The 15,734-nt window shown below is 46.3% G+C and overlaps 1 protein-coding gene across 4 annotated transcripts in view; it reads left to right on the top strand.

The window, feature by feature from the left end:
* The window catches only part of Osbpl10 (oxysterol binding protein like 10), a 243,057-nt gene that overhangs the window by 182,309 nt on the left and 45,014 nt on the right, over positions 1-15,734 (top strand). For all 4 annotated transcript variants that reach the window (XM_029482011.2, XM_021172670.3, XM_029482014.2 and 1 more), the window contains one exon: positions 5,116-5,270. In XM_029482011.2, coding sequence (XP_029337871.1) covers positions 5,116-5,270 — 155 coding nt within the window. The remainder of the gene's footprint in view (positions 1-5,115; positions 5,271-15,734) is intronic.

A 15,734-nucleotide genomic window follows, 5' to 3' on the forward strand; every position in this document is an offset into this window, starting at 1 on the left:
AACCAGCCTGGCTCAGAAAAGGGAAAAGAAAAAGAGAAAGAAGGATGCAGGCTGTTCTTTCACGGCTAGCCTGGAGACCCTCACTCTGATATGTACCTGGTAGGTTTTGATCCACATTCCATATTGTTTTGTTTTGTTTGCTACAAAAACTGTATTTCTCTTATCCTGCCTTTGAAATTTTGGAGAACGCATAAACCATAAAGGTAGTTTGTGTTGTGTATGCTTTTGTTTTATTTTTAACAAGTCTTTGTTTGTTTGTTTGTTTGTTTTTCGAGATAGGGTTTCTCCATATAGTCCTGGCTGTCCTGGAACTCACTTTGTAGACCAGGTTGGCCTCGAACTCAGAAATCCGCCTGCCTCTGCCTCCCAAGTGCTGGGATCAAAGGCGTGCGCCACCACCGCCCAGCATAAGCCTTCTTGAACCTATATTTTGTACTTATCACAGCCAGGATTACACACCCTGTGTTGAATCGTGAGTGAGGAAGAAAGGCACACTTGAGCTCCCTGCTCACTAGACACTATTTTGGGGACGTTACGTGTGGGCTATCCCTATGTGTGTATGTTGTATCCATGTGGCTGTTCTGGGTATTGAACTCAGGGCTTCACGCTTGTGTGGCAAGCACTTGTCTGTTGGCTCTCTTCATAGTAGTATGATATTTTTCTACATGTCAATGGTTAATTCAATCACTTTGACTGTGATGTGAGATATATCATTATGTTTAGAAAAAAATATCAGTTCAGGGCCCAGATAAAACCAATGAGACAACAGGCTGGAGCAGAGAATTCTAGTGCCCCAAAACTCGGGAATTAGACTCTGGGGTGGCTCACTAGTAAACATATTTGCTGCCAAGGATCATCACCTGACTTGGTCCCTGGGAGCCACATGGTAGAAAGAGAGAACCAAACCCCGTCAACTGTCTTCTGACCATCATGCTTACATGTACCTGTGGGAGTGCACACTCATGTATGTGGGTATGTGTGCACACACATACAGAACTATAGATGCATGTGCATACATTAATGCGAAAACAGCTCAGGAATTGTGATAAGTGATGCTTTAATATGCTGTACTTTAAACTAAAATTAATGTAAAACCAACCCACAATGAACAGACTGTCAAGATTTGACATAGAAAGAACTTCAGTCAGCTGCAGCTTCGATCACCATGGTGGGACCAACAGATACATGTTAGTATCCAAGCCAGGCTCTGGCTGATGGGGTTCCCCTCCCACACTGATGGGCACTGCCCTTCCTCACCCCCAACATGAGCTTCCTCCTGCTGTGCATGTGAGGTGACGGCTCTGGTCTTTTGTTTTTAAGGATACAGATCCTGTTGAAGGTTCTAGCTGATGATCCCACTCAATGCTAATTACTTCTAGAAAATTCCGACCTCAAATCTTGTTAGGTTAGAGGTTAAGACAACAAAATACGAATGGACTGGGGATACAAGCATTGGATCCCTAGCCAACAGGGTTCAATGTGGGTGGGGGTGGGAGTGGGGGTGGGGGTGGGGGTGGGGGAGGGGACCAGGTGAGGCAAGTGAAACTAAACCAGGCTTTCTCCATACTGGGCCATATTTATCTATCCATTCATGTATGAACTCATTCATCTTTTAAAAAGGTTTGTGTGCATGGATGTTTTGCCTGCTTGTGTGTGTGTGAATCACACACATTCATGGTGTCTATGGAAGTCAGAAGAGGGTTCTGTAGCCTGTGGGTGTGTTACAGATGATTGTGAGCCACCATATAGGTGCTGGGAGTTGAACCCAGGTCCTCTGCAAGAGCAACAAGTGCTCTTAGCTGCTGAGCCACCTCTCCAGCCTCATTCATTCTTCTTTAAGATGGGGTCTCAGGTAGCCTAGGATGGATTCAAACTCATCGTATAGCCAAGGATGGCCTTACGCTTCTGAGGTCTGGGCTCACAGGAGTAGACCATCATGTCTGGGTTACGTGGTGCTGGGAATTGGATCTAGGGCTTCGTGCATGCATACCAGACATGCACTGTTAGCAACTGAACAGCATGACTGGTCCTGCTTTTTGAGTTAACAGTGCAATGAATAGTTAACAGTGTCACTGTATTGCATTGCTTTGAACAAACCCCCAATGCTTTCATCTTGCAAAGCCAAAGCTCTCTTGCTGAGCACCAACCCTCCTGCCTCCCACATACTCCCCAGACCCTGGCAGCTGGTATCTCCCGTCCCACTTTTCTCTGGCCTGTTTGAATTTTGAGACTATTGAGGGGCTATGAAAGTTACTCAGGTGAAATCTACCTCTCTGAATGCCTTCTAATGCTCATTTCTCAATGCATGTGGAGCCAAGTATCTGTCCTGCCCAGGAACAGTCTAGGTGCTGGGTCAGCTGAGAGCAAGGGCAGTGCTACCTCCACCTCCAAGGAGCTGGCAAGGAAAAAAGGGAGGAAAGAGGACAAGACTCCAGTGTGTGCCCTGGGAGAGTCCAGATAGCAGTGGACCCTGTGTATGCCCTGGGAGAGCCCAGACAGCAGTGGATCCTCTGTGTGTCCTAGCTAAGCCCAGACAGCAGTGGACCCTCTGTGTGTCCTAGCTGAACCCAGACAGCAGTAGGCCCTTTGTGTGCCCTGGGAGAGCCCAGACAGCAGTGGTCTTCTTTGTGTCCTAGCTGAGCTCAGACAGCAGTGAATCCTGTGTGTGCCCTGGGAGAGCCCAAACAGCAGTGGACCCTCTGTGTGTCCTAGCTGAGCCCAGACAGCAGTAGGCCCTCTGTGTGTCCTAGCTGAGCCCAGACAGCAGTAGGCCCTCTGTGTGTCCTAGCTGAGCCCAGACAGCAGTAGGCCCTCTGTGTGTCCTAGCTGAACCCAGACAGCAGTGGGCCCTCTGTGTGTCCTAGCTGAGCCCAGACAGCAGTGGGTCCTGTGCATGCCCTGGGAGAGCCCAGACAGCAGTGGGTCCTGTGCATGTCCTGGCTGAGCCCAAACTGCAGTGGTATAGTGGTACAGTAACCTGCAGTGTGGCTCCCGATGGCTTTGGGATGTCCCTCACACTAGGGACTTCACAAGAGGCCTCTGAGCAAGTGATGCTTAGCTAACTTCCCCCACCTCCCCAGAGGGGGTCTGGAGGAGCGGCTTCTGGGAAGAAGGTATGGTATGTGCAAAGGCCCAAGGTGGTAATGAACATGGCTCGATGTTAGCCAGGCTGGAATGTACGGGGACGGGAGGGGGGAACCTGCCAGCTCTCGGGCTGAGAAGGCCTCTAGGTTTACATTTTACTTCAGTTTCAGTTTAAACAGCAGAGTTATATAGTCTCCTACATGTGTATATATGTAGTCTACATATATATGTATGTATGGAGAAGTATGTTGTCTCCTATGTGTATATATAGAGAAGTATTGAGCATGGCACTAAGAAGAGAACTTTTGGCATACAAGTGCACTTGGTTAGATAACACCACACTCAGCAATTCACACACACATATACACACATATGTACATACACATATACACTCATGCACATACACACATACATAACTCACACAATATACATATATACATACATACACACACACAATACACATATACACACTCATACACACATACATTCACACATAACATAAACACATACATACACTCATATACACACACATATACTCACACACATACACACACATATGTACATACACATATACACTCATGCACATACACACATACATAACTCACACAATATACATATATACATACATACACACACACAATACACATATACACACTCATACACACATACATTCACACATAACATAAACACATACATACACTCATATACACACACATATACTCACACACATACACATATGCACACCCACATATATGTTATCTCTCTCCTCTCCCTCTCCCCTCTCTCCCTTTTCCTCTCTTCTCCCTCTCTCTCCTCCTTCTTTCTCTCCCCCTCTCTCTACCTCTCTCTCTCTCTCTCTCTCTCCACACACACACACACACACACACACAGACCCATTTTGGCTGCTATCTTATTTTATGTCCACCAGTCAGATTCTCTCGGGTGCTAAAGATTTAGTCCACTTCTAGACTTTTCTCTGAGCAAGTTCAGGAAGGATGCTGATGGACAAGATTGCTTTGAGGATGGAACACCTGAGACCTGAAGGATAAGTGAGCCCCTCCCCCAACCTATCTTTCCTCTCACCATTTATCTCTGCTCATAGGTGGGGAGCTGAATCTCCAGGCTGGAGGAAAGCTGAATTACCTGATCAAAGGAAGATCAGGAAAATTCTTTTGTCTTAGCAGGCTGCTACTTGTCAGAATTATTTCTTGCGGGCTGGAGAGATGGCACAGCGGTTAAGAGCACCGACTGCTCTTCCAGAGGTCCTGAGTTCAAATCCCAGCAACCACATGGTGACTTACAACCATCTGTAATGGGATGCCCTCTTCTGGTGTCTGGAGACAGTGACAGTGTACTCACATACATAAAATGAATAAGGCTGGAGCAAGTGGGGCTGATGTGGGGGGTGGGGTGGGGGGAGAATTGTTTCTTGCTAGAATGAACCAGGTATTTTGGCCCATCAGGATTGACCTTCTTAATATCCACCGCAGCTAGCCACATCTGGCAACAGGAGCAGCTGTTTGTGCCCACACTATGAACATCTTTCCTGAACTGTGAATAATAATGTCTTTAATGTAAAATAGTATAAATTATTTTTTTGAGTTGGTAAAACGCGTTGTTTGGAGGTGATTCTGGCCACACTAGGGTGAGGACTCGGGTGTGAGCTAGACACCCACATAAAGAGCTATGTGAGTGCAGCAGTGTGTATCTGTATTGCCGCTCTGAGGAGACGGAGACGGGTGGATTCCTGGAGCTCTTTCAGCTAGCCTCGATGAAGCTCCAGGCCATGAAGAAGAGAAAGTCAAAGTGAGAAAGACGCTTGACAATTGTGTCTTCCCAGTCTGTGATGACCCTGGTCCTGATGCTGCCTCTTATATGCAGAGTCAGGTACCTCCTTCAAAACAGACCACGTCATGTGTGCCCCGGGGCCCATGTCACAAGGGTCCCCTCACATGACTAGGTTGGATATTTTGCAAGCTCTAAGTGTTTGCTTTGGAGACTATCTGGCGTCACTTTAGCTCTTTATTTCAGAGACCATCCTGGGATGGCATGGGCCCACGTCACATTCCACAGACCAACTGAAAAATGGGACCCTTGGCTCTCTACCCTCCGCCAGTGCCAACATAACATGGGCGATTCTACCGAACTCTGCAGAAGAGGAACACAGCTCACAGCCGGAGCCAGAGGTAAGCGGAGGCCTTTCCCAGCACGCCCGTTGCTTGTGTGAGCACCTGTCCAGAGAGCGAGTGAGTACATTCATAGCCTGCTAAGTGCTTTAAGAGGAGGCATGTTATCAAAAGCAAGAATCCCTTGGAGAGCAATCAGCTCCCCGCCTGCCTGGAACTCACCCCTGTCCTTCTGTCTGGCAGCTGTCCGGAGCCAGTTGCCATTCTACCAATGAGGAGCCTCCGATTTTGATTGAAATGAACCTCATTTTAACTTGAAGTGGGAGAAATTCTAACAGACACTAAAAGTGTCAAACATGCCTATTGGTATAATGGGAGCAGTTGTATGACCCCATGCCGCTCCCCTGAGCTATGGCTTCTCCATATGGTTCATGCTGTCCACGCTCCTGCATGCCTCCAGGAGGCCAGGGGTGAGATGTCCTCATCTGCATTATATGCAGCAGTCTCAGGCTGCACAGGGATTGCCCTGCTCTATCTCAGAACAACCACCCCCCACAGATATTGACCACCTGGCAGATCCCAGCAGGGTGCAAGGACTCTACCATCTACCTGCCTGCCACAGTTCTGGTCCCTAATTCTGCCTCTAAGTGGACACTGGAAGGAGCTGTCTTCCTCTTGCCAAATTTATTTTGTGTCAAGAACGATGCATATGTATGTATATAGTATAGTTTGATATGTGTATTCTCTTGAGATGATATCTTGAGTCAGGCTAAGGCCGGTTTGAATCATTTGTTAGGGATAGTTCCTAATCTCCATCAAAATCATTTTAGCCTGAAAGCTGTGGGAAATATTCCTTTGGAAAGGGCAAAAGTCCTGGGTCAGCTTTTGCCACAAGATAGCTGTGGTGAACAGTTGTTCCTCTCTGAGCGTCACCGTCTGATAGATACCCTTTGGCAGTGACTCGGTGGCATAGATTTCACAAAGGCAGGAGCCATCTGCTAACGAAAATCTCAGCCACTTCTTCAAGGGGCCTGAGCAGGGTTTGGAGTGAGAAGGGTTGTGAACTTTGGCCTGTGACATGCAGCTGATGTGGGAGCTACAGCCAGTGTTGGTGACTGGATTGGGAACCCTGTATTCTTCAGGAGACCGGGTTGGTTGGTGTTTGAGGGTGAGTAATGACAAAAGCATTTTGTAAAAACACAACGGACTGGCCATGATGTCGCACACCTATAGTCCCAATACTTAGGAGGCGGAGGCGGAAGGAGCAAAGGCTCAAAGTCAACCTTGGCTACATAGCAAGTTCTGGACTAGCCTGGGCTACATGAGAGTCTGTTAATTAGCTAAGAAAAATTACAGAGCTATGAAGATGGCTCAGTGGATAAAATTACCTTCCATGCCAGACTGACAACTCCAGCCCAATCCTGAACCATGTAACTAAAAGGTGTAAGGAGAGAAATGTCCCCACAGAAATGTCCTCTGACCTTCACATGTTCACCGTGTTACACAAAACAATGCATTAAAAAATACATCCGTTCATACATCCGGCACCCTCCATTCACCCAAAGAAGAAGTGTTGTGCTTGGAGCTGTGCATACCATAGAGTGCACAAAGCTTTACTCCGAAGGGAAATTGGAAGAGTAGAACTCTTCGTCCATTGTGACCACTTTAAAATTGACTTTTTTTTTTAAGTTTACATTCACTCATAGTGTGTGAGAGAGAGGTCGTGAGTGTGAGCACACGAGTGTACAAATGCTACAGTGCATGTGTGGAGGTCAGAGGGAGTTATTTCCTTCCTTCTACCATATGGGTCTCAGGGATTTACCTTGAGTTGTCAGTTGGACCAAGTCGTCCTTTAGTTCCCATGATCCTTTGTTTTTATATCCTCATTCCCAGCCTTATTCCCAGGTACAGGGTCTCAGAGACTAGAGCCTAGTTCACATGCTAGAAGCTCTGGGGTACCCATTTTTTCTTGTTGTATGGGTCCCTGTATGTTTCTTCTTCCTTTCCCAGGTAGCTGTGTCCCCTGTCCCCTAAAGGTAGAGGCCGGCTTGTTGCTTTTATTTAAGATTGTAAGCTGCTTTATGCCACCCATCAGTAGCACTGGCAGAAGATCATCTCTGTTGTCCCTGCTCCTGAGGCTGGTGAGATGTCCGCCACCAAGCCAGAGTTCATCCCAGGACCCACAAGATGAACGGAGACAACCATCTCTTCCAGGTTGTCCTCCGACCTCCACATGGGACAAACAGCACTTCTTAAAGATGAAATAAAGGATGTGTGTGTGTGTGTGTGTGTGTGTGTCTGTGTGTGTGTGCGTGCACACACACACACAGGAACACACTCCCATGCTCCAGAGCTCTGTTTAAGGATTGTAGCTATTGTGCGTTGGCTTAAGGAAAGCATGTTCTTCTTGATGATAGCTTTGGTCATCCACTCTGCCTTTTAGAGTCATAATTAGGGTGCAGACATATGCCCGTCTCCTTCACTGGTTTCTGGCTCACCATAAAACAACTTACATATGGAGAAAACGCATGCATTTTCTTTTTTACATTTATTTCGTGTGTGTTGGGGGATGGGGTCACATGCTGCGCTGTGTGTTCAGGTAAGAGGACAATTTGTGGTATTCAGGTCTCTCCTACTGCCTGGGCCCAGGGATTTGAATTCAGGGCATTAGGCTTTGTGACAAGCACCCTTATCACCCTCTGAGCCATTGTGCTGGCCCACATGTGCATCTCCAAATTTAGTTTGCTTAATTCCCAGCAGAACCAAAGCCAAGAACGACGTGTGTTGAATCCACGCACTCGAAGGGTCTGTGGTGCCCTGACGTGGAATCCTGTGATCTGCTGGGGCAAGAACCAATTAAATGCTAGGAATGAAGTGGGCTTCCATCGTGAAATGAGTTAGGGGTCCGGTTTTATTTATTAGTTGAACAAATTCAGGGTTCCGTAACACTATTTGAAATTCACATTTAGTTTGTAGAAGGTTTTATTCTGCCTCCTTTATCTGGAAACACTGTGTCTTAGACAGGCGGGCGACACCGAGGCTCTTTGCCTTTGCCCTGTCTGTCTGTTGCTTAGTTTTCCCTGGGTGGATGTAACGGGACAGCTGTGCGCCCAGACAGGACACAGATGGAGGAAGCGATTCCATCTGGGTGGGTGACTTAGTGAACCAGATTTTACTGGAGTTACGTACAGAGGAACGCCTGAAGGGCCCCTTCATTGTCTCAGCTCTAGTTGGTTCTGCAAGGTGGTCCTACTGTGTGTTCCTAGAACTGTGTGAAATTTCCTATGCGTGACAAGGTACTCCTGGCTGCCACCAGACTTCAGCCTCTCCCTTCCCACAGACCATTAGGTGACATTCCAGTTCCGCAGGGAAGGCAGGGCACCTGTCTCTTTAGAGCGATCTCCCCAGCAAGTGCAGTGGTTTAAATCATCTGGTTTTTTTAGTTTTTAAAATTTAGGTTTTGGATAAGGAACAGAAAGGTAAATCAAGCCTTTAGGGTTTAAATATTCTAAATGACAATTGTTTTAAATAACAATTATTAAGCTCTTACTTCATGTGTAAGCAATGCATTTCCTCATAGCCTTCTGCCAACTGAGCGGCTCTGGTTTCTATAAATCCACATCTCCGCTGCAGGCTCTCTGTTACCGTCATAAGCATTTAGCATCAGTGACAAGCACAGGATCTGAGCTTTTGTGTCCGTATCTTTTTATCTCGGTCCATTTGGGAGCACGAAGACTGTTGTGACGCACAGAATTATCTGGTTTGTTAACAGATCTGGGGGGGAGGGAAGAACCAATTTCTCAATGTCACTTCCATGCTGTTGCTTGTCTGGGACTCATATAGCAGTTATAGTATATCCATGACACGTGGGCAGGTGCTACTATGTATATCATAAGAATATTTTTTACCCTACATATTAGCAACTTTAAGAATTGAGCTCATGGCTGGTGGGGTAGCTCAGCAGAGAAAAGCACCCACTGCCAAAGCCTGTGGCCCGAGTGTGACTCTGATGGCGGAAGGGAAAAGGCAACAGGAGTTTCTCTCTGACCCCAGCATGCGCGCCCGCACCAACACACGCACAAAATAATCGTAAATCATTGAAAATGTGAGTCTGGGTCTGGAGACATAGCTTAGCAACCGGTTAAGAGCCCTGGCTACAAAACCATGGAGGACCGGAGTTTGAATTCCAGCACCCTCAGAACAAGGCACACCTTTGGCCCAGTACTGGGGTGAGGGGAGAACAGAGAGGATCCGGAGCCTGTTGGCTGCCAGCCCAGCTGAGAAACACCACAAGCTGTAGTTTCAGAGAGAGACCCTGCCTCAAGGGAACAAGGCAGAGAGTGACAGGGACACCTGACGACTTCTACACACAGGCCCGCACACCACACACCATACACAGACCCACGTAACACATAACACACCTAGGACCACACACCACACACAGGCCCACAGACCACATATGGGATCACACAGCATATACCATACAACACACACAGTCCCACACACCACACACAGAACCACACACCAACATACTACATATCACACACTACACTTGGGCCCATACACCACATATATTAAATATTAAGATATGACATTTTATAATAATAATAATAACAATATAATGTTGATTAACAACTTCACCATCCAACAGCAGAAGCAGGCCATCTCAACACTGATAGAATATTAGTGTATTTCTTATGGAGCAAAGGTCAGAAACCACACAAAACTGCCTCTGCATACTGGGCCAAGCTTTTAAGTTTTAACCTTTTGAATATACATTTTAAGTTTTCCAAATAAAAAGCACTGTAGAAGTTTCTCTGAGAATTTGATGCAAATAATTTTTTAAAGATTTAATTGCCCTTCACTGCAGAGAGTTGGCGCTCTCTTTTCTTGGTAGCTTCGATGACCCTTCCTTTGCACATGGAGTCATACCAAAGCTGACCCTGCTTCTTCATGCTGCTGGTCAGGGTTAGCACCCACTGCAAAGAGGAAATATCACATGAATGTAAAGATCTTTGACAAACATATCTACTCATGATTTGATGTGTATCGTAGCTTTAATGATAAAATCTTATGTTGTGACCGGAAAAAGCTCGGTGGCTAGGAGTATCTGATCTTGCAGAGAACCTGGGATCCATCTCCAGCGCTCACACCAGGCAGCTCACAACCGCCTGCAACTCTAGCTCCAGGAGTGCTGATGCCCTTTCTGGCCTCCGAAGGCACACGCTCTCAAATGCACATAGCCACACACAGATGCACACACACACACACACACACACACACACACACACAGGAATTAAATATAGCTCTAAATGTTTATAATCAGAAGTATAAAAGTATTCTTGGAAAAGCAATAATTTAATAAAATGAGTTTTTAGAAGAATAAGGTCTCACTGGGTAAACCTGGGTGGTGTAGCACTAGGTAGACCAGGCTGCTTGGCATCAAACTCACAAAGGCTTTCCTGTCTCTGTCTCCTAAGTGCTGGGATGAAAGACACATGCTACCACACATGCTCACAAAAGTTTATGTTGCTCTGACTAAAGACAAGATCTGTCATTGTAGCCCTGGCTATCTTTGAACTTATTGTATAGACCAGGCTGACATCAAACTCTCAGAGATCCACCTGCTTCTGCCTCCTAAGTGTTGGGATTAAAGGGGTGTTTCACCACATCTGGATCATAAAGATTTTTAATGAATACCATTTTCAGGTATTTTGACTTTATGTCTATAATTATATATTGAGTTACTTGTCTCTCAGAAAACTTATTCTTGTCAACCTTCATATATCAAGAAAAATGTTACAAAGCAATTATAAAAAGATTCTTTGTATTACTTTTCCAAATGTACTTAAAATCATACATCTTGATTAGCATAAAACATTTTTTTATGTCTTGTTTTCTATTGCCCTTGAATACTAAGGGAAAATGTAAAATTTAATTTCTTTTTAGAAACTCTTTTAGAAGAAAATCCTTACCGAAATTTATGTAGCAAATAAAAATTTTTGTTACTTAACCAACTTTTATCGCATGCCTTAATGAATACTGCTTTACGTAAACACTGGGTGTACTTTGAAGTCTTTAGTTTCGATGTTTATTGTCCCTCTAGAGGACTTCCTTGAGAAGATCAGATATCCCTTAATGGTGTGCGCAGAACACTTTAATGTTCTGTGAAGCACATTCAATGTGCTCAATATTTCATTTTAATAGATTTTAGGAAGTTTAAGCGTACGGAAGTTTATATGGCAAGAAAGCATAGCTCTATCACATCTAGGAAAGGATAAGCCCAAATTATCTCTATGACAAAGAAAAGCTAAGCTCCTCCATGTTTCAGCTTTGTTGTAAATGCTGTCCCTGGGTTTTAAACTGGCCTACCTGGGGCTGGAGAAATGGCTCAGCCGGTAAAGGTGCTTGCTGTCAAGCCCGAGGACCTGAGTTCAAGCCCAGGCCTTCCAAAAAGTTGTCCTCTGACCTCTGAATGGCAACACTGCATGCCTGGATACACACAAGATAAATACATAAAATTTGGGCTAGGTGTGATGGTGCACGCTTTTAATCCCAGCACTCGGGAGGCAGAGGCAGGTGGATCTCTGTGGGTTTGAGGATAACCCGGCCTACATAGTGATTTCTGGACCAGCCAGTAAAACCCTGTTTTAATCTTTTAAGTGTTCTTAATTAAAATTTATAGAACACTTAAGTGGTGTGCTGGCTGATTTTGTGTGTCAACTTGACACAAGCTCCTTTCCTAGAGAAAGTAGCCTCCCCTGAGGAAATGCTTCCACAAGATCCAGCTATAAAGCATTTTCTCAATTAGTGATCAAGGGTGTAAGGCAGGGGTGGCCATTGTGGGTGGTGCTATCCCTGGGCTGGTAGTCCTGGGTTCTATAAGAAAACAAGCTGAGCAAGCCAGGGAAACAAGCCAGTAAAGAACATCCCTCCATGGCCTCTGCATCAGCTCCTGCTTCCTGACCTGCTTGAGTTCCAGTCCTGACCTTGTTTGGTGATGAACAACAGTATGGAAGTGTAAGCTGAACAAACCCTTTCCTCCCCTACTTGCTTCTTGGGCATGATGTTTGTGCAGGAATAGAAGCCCTGACTAAGTCAGCGGCATCTAAGGATCAGTTAGCCATCCTTTTAATCCCTGCATTGCATTTAGGCTTGGGTAAGGTAAGGACCGTAAGCCATTTCTCTAGGAGATGGTGTGAGGAGAAAGAGGACTAAAGTTTAAAATTGTTTATAAGCTTACATGGGCAGACATACACACAAAAAAATGCTTCAATAGATATGCTAATAATTGCAATGTTAAGCTGAGACAGAGGAAGGGGGATCATCTTAAGTTTAAGACCAGCCTGGGCTCTGGAATGCAACCTTATCTTAAACAACAACAACAAAAAATCTCTGTATGTAATAGAGTCAGAAACAGACTAACATGCAAAATAACATGCAAGAAGAGCTATACATGTCTTAAACATGAAGGCACTTAAATGTGAAGGCACGAGGCAGCATTCTCCCTGGGGGCCTCACGAACTCAGCACGTTCCATGCTTATGCAGATTACAGCAGAGATGACTCCAAAAATATACTCAAATTGAAATGCAGGAAGATAGACTCCCTGGGAACATTAATCCTGTAACCTTAATCCCACAGTGTGGGTAGACTAGCTGGAATCAGGCAGCTGTGGGTTCAGAGAGAGACCCTGCCACAATAAAGCAGAGAGCAGCTGGGCCGAGAGAGATGACTCAGGGGTTAAGAGCACTGGCTGCTCCTACAGAGGACCCAGGTTCAAGCCTCGGCACCCATGTGGTGATTCTCAACCACTTGTAACTCCAGCTTCAAAGATTCTTCTGACCACCATGGGAGCTGAACTCAAGTCCTTTGGAAGAGCAGCCAAAGCTTCATCATTGGTTCATCTTTCCAGTCTGATCGTTTCTGGGGCACTGTCAGCCAGAGGCCAGCAGACTTTTCTGTGTGGCAGCTTATTTGGTCCTTTCCTGTGAGAAGGCAGGAAAGGCCACTGGCCCTCAATCTCCCTGGTCTTTCTCAACAGTCCCTGCACTCTGAGTACAGAGGGGTACACATCTCTCCTTAGGATTTCACCTAACCCCTCTGGCACCCACTCCTGCCCTAGCTGGCTCTCCCTCCCAGCCTGGGCTCAGCTCAGTAAGCCAGAAAACAGCTTGCAGACTTTATCTTTGTGGTCCTGGGGATTGAGTCCAGGGCCTCATATGTACCTGGTAAATTCTCTGGCTCTGAGCTTCACTTCAAAGTCCATATAGTCAACCTTTGAAGATATCCTCAAATGCAGTCTGTAGGCCCATAATCCCAGCGACTCGGGAAGCCGAGGCAGGAGCGCTGGCTCAGTCTGGGTTACAGAATGAATTTAAGGATGGCCTAAGAACTTCGTGGGAGCCAAATAAAAAGCAAAAAGTCGTATGCAGCTTGCTGGTGGGACATTTGCTAAGTGCGGATAAGGCCCTGGGTTCAATCCCAAAAATTGAAAAAAATGAGATTTTTTTTTTTCAAATCCTCCATGAATAATATAAAGAGAAACAATAGTGTTGCATCTGGGGATCTCAACGAGTTTGGTGCTGGGTCAAGTGAATCTTTGGGGAGTGTTCACCATGTCACCTCTCTGTTCCCCCTACCCCCTTGGGACAGTATGGCTTTGTGATGTAAGCACCCATCAGAGTGCTGGGAACACAGTCACCTTGGATTTTTGTCCATTGTGAGCTGTGGCCTTACGAAAAGTCAGGCATCAAGAACAATAATTTCTGCCACCTTGCTGCAGTCCCCAGAGGAGTAAGCTCCCTGACACTGGTGAATGAAAGGGGCTTTTTGGTTGCCCACTGTTGTATACGGTGTCTCCCCTCTTTTTCCTCTTTCTCCTTTTCCTCTGCCTCAATCCTGTGGCCTGGAACACAGCTGTGAACAAGAGGGGAAGCGCTGAAGAGATTGTAGCGATGTGGTAGGCAACATTTCCTACTGTTGAGTGTCCTTGCTGTAACCCCTCCCTACACCCCCAGCCTCACCGCTGTCCGCTTACCCTTGCTGGCCTAGACCTATCGGGGTCGTGGCAGCAGAGAACAGCCTCCCACCCACTGAGTAGCTCACATTTTTATTTGTCCATGATGAATAAGTATTCCCGAAGTGACTTATAGGCTGGCTCTCGTCACATTCACTTTTCAAAGATGGAAAGTCAGTGCTCAGCGATTTATGATCTAGGGGAAAGAACGTTACGGGAGAAAGGAGCCAAGTGTTTTTCTGTCTCAACTGCAGGCTTTGCCCGATTCAATCAATGAAGGCCTGCATCTCCCTTTTGCAGTTTGAATTGAGTGCTGTAGCATTGCAGGACCTCTCCGGGTGCTAAATCATAATTATAAATTTGGGGGTTTGCAGCACTGATGGTAGCTTGGAGCACCGAGGCAGGAAGCAGAGAGAGAGAGAGAGAGAGAGAGTGTGTGTGTGTGTGTGTGTGTGTGTGTGTGTGTGTGTGTGTGTGAGAACTGGGGGCTGTTGTGAGTTCCAGCAGGTGTTGCTCGTAACGTGGAAATAATAGCTGCTTCCTTTATTACCATCTAACTATTTTGTGTGAGCACACGTCAGTGGTGTGTGCTGCAGCTCACAGAATGGCGTGCAGAACTCAGCTCTCTCCACGTGGATCTCTGGGGTTTGAACTCAGGTTGTCAGGCTTGGCAGTTAGTGCTTTTTCCGGCTGTGCCATCTTGCCCATCCCAGCATGGCCTCTTTTCTAGCATCTGCACATCCCACTCCCCCGACTGCTAATCCTCTCCTCACCTCTTCAGGACCATATCTGGCTCTGCAGATGGCATAACTAGAGCTGAGTTGAGGGGGTCGGGTCTGTGAGGAGAGAGTCATCAGGGCTTGTGGGATGCTCTGTCACCGTCTCCTCCCTTCTCTAATGTGCATTCGCCCCCCTCCCCTTACCCCTGGGTCCTTTCTTCAGTTTCTCACCATGTACAGCTTCTGTGCCCTTGCACACCATCCTTTCTGTGTGTCTGCACATGGGTGCACATATGTATTTGTGTATCTGTGTGTGTGTAGGTCAGAGGACAGCCTTAGGAGTCATTTTTCAGGTGCTATTCACCTTGCTTTTTGAGACAGCATCTCTTATTAGCCTTGATCTCACTTAGTAGCCGAGGCTGGCTGTCCAGGGAGCCCCAGACCTCCACCTATCTCTGCCTTCCCAGTCTAGGATTACAAGACCACACCACAATGACTGACTTTTTTTTTTTTTTTTTTTTTTTGACTTGGGTACTGGGGCTTGAACTCAGTCCTCAGGTGGCAGAATTAACACTTTACCACTAAGCCATCTCTCCCCAGCCCCGACTTCGTCATTCCTTCCTCTTTATTGGCTCTCACAGTCCTAACTAAAAGCCTCCTCACTGGTATGGATAAGATGCAGGAGTCAGCTACCCGAAGGAAAAGGAATTTCTAAATATGGGTGGAAATGGAACTCTGTCAGCCAGGCCCACGCAGGGCCTCATTATCTGGCCCCAAATCCCTTCCT

The sequence above is a fragment of the Mus caroli genome, unplaced genomic scaffold (genome assembly GCF_978045245.1).
Source record: "Mus caroli unplaced genomic scaffold, Mus_caroli_1 scaffold_11, whole genome shotgun sequence".
Taxonomy (NCBI): domain Eukaryota; kingdom Metazoa; phylum Chordata; class Mammalia; order Rodentia; family Muridae; genus Mus; species Mus caroli.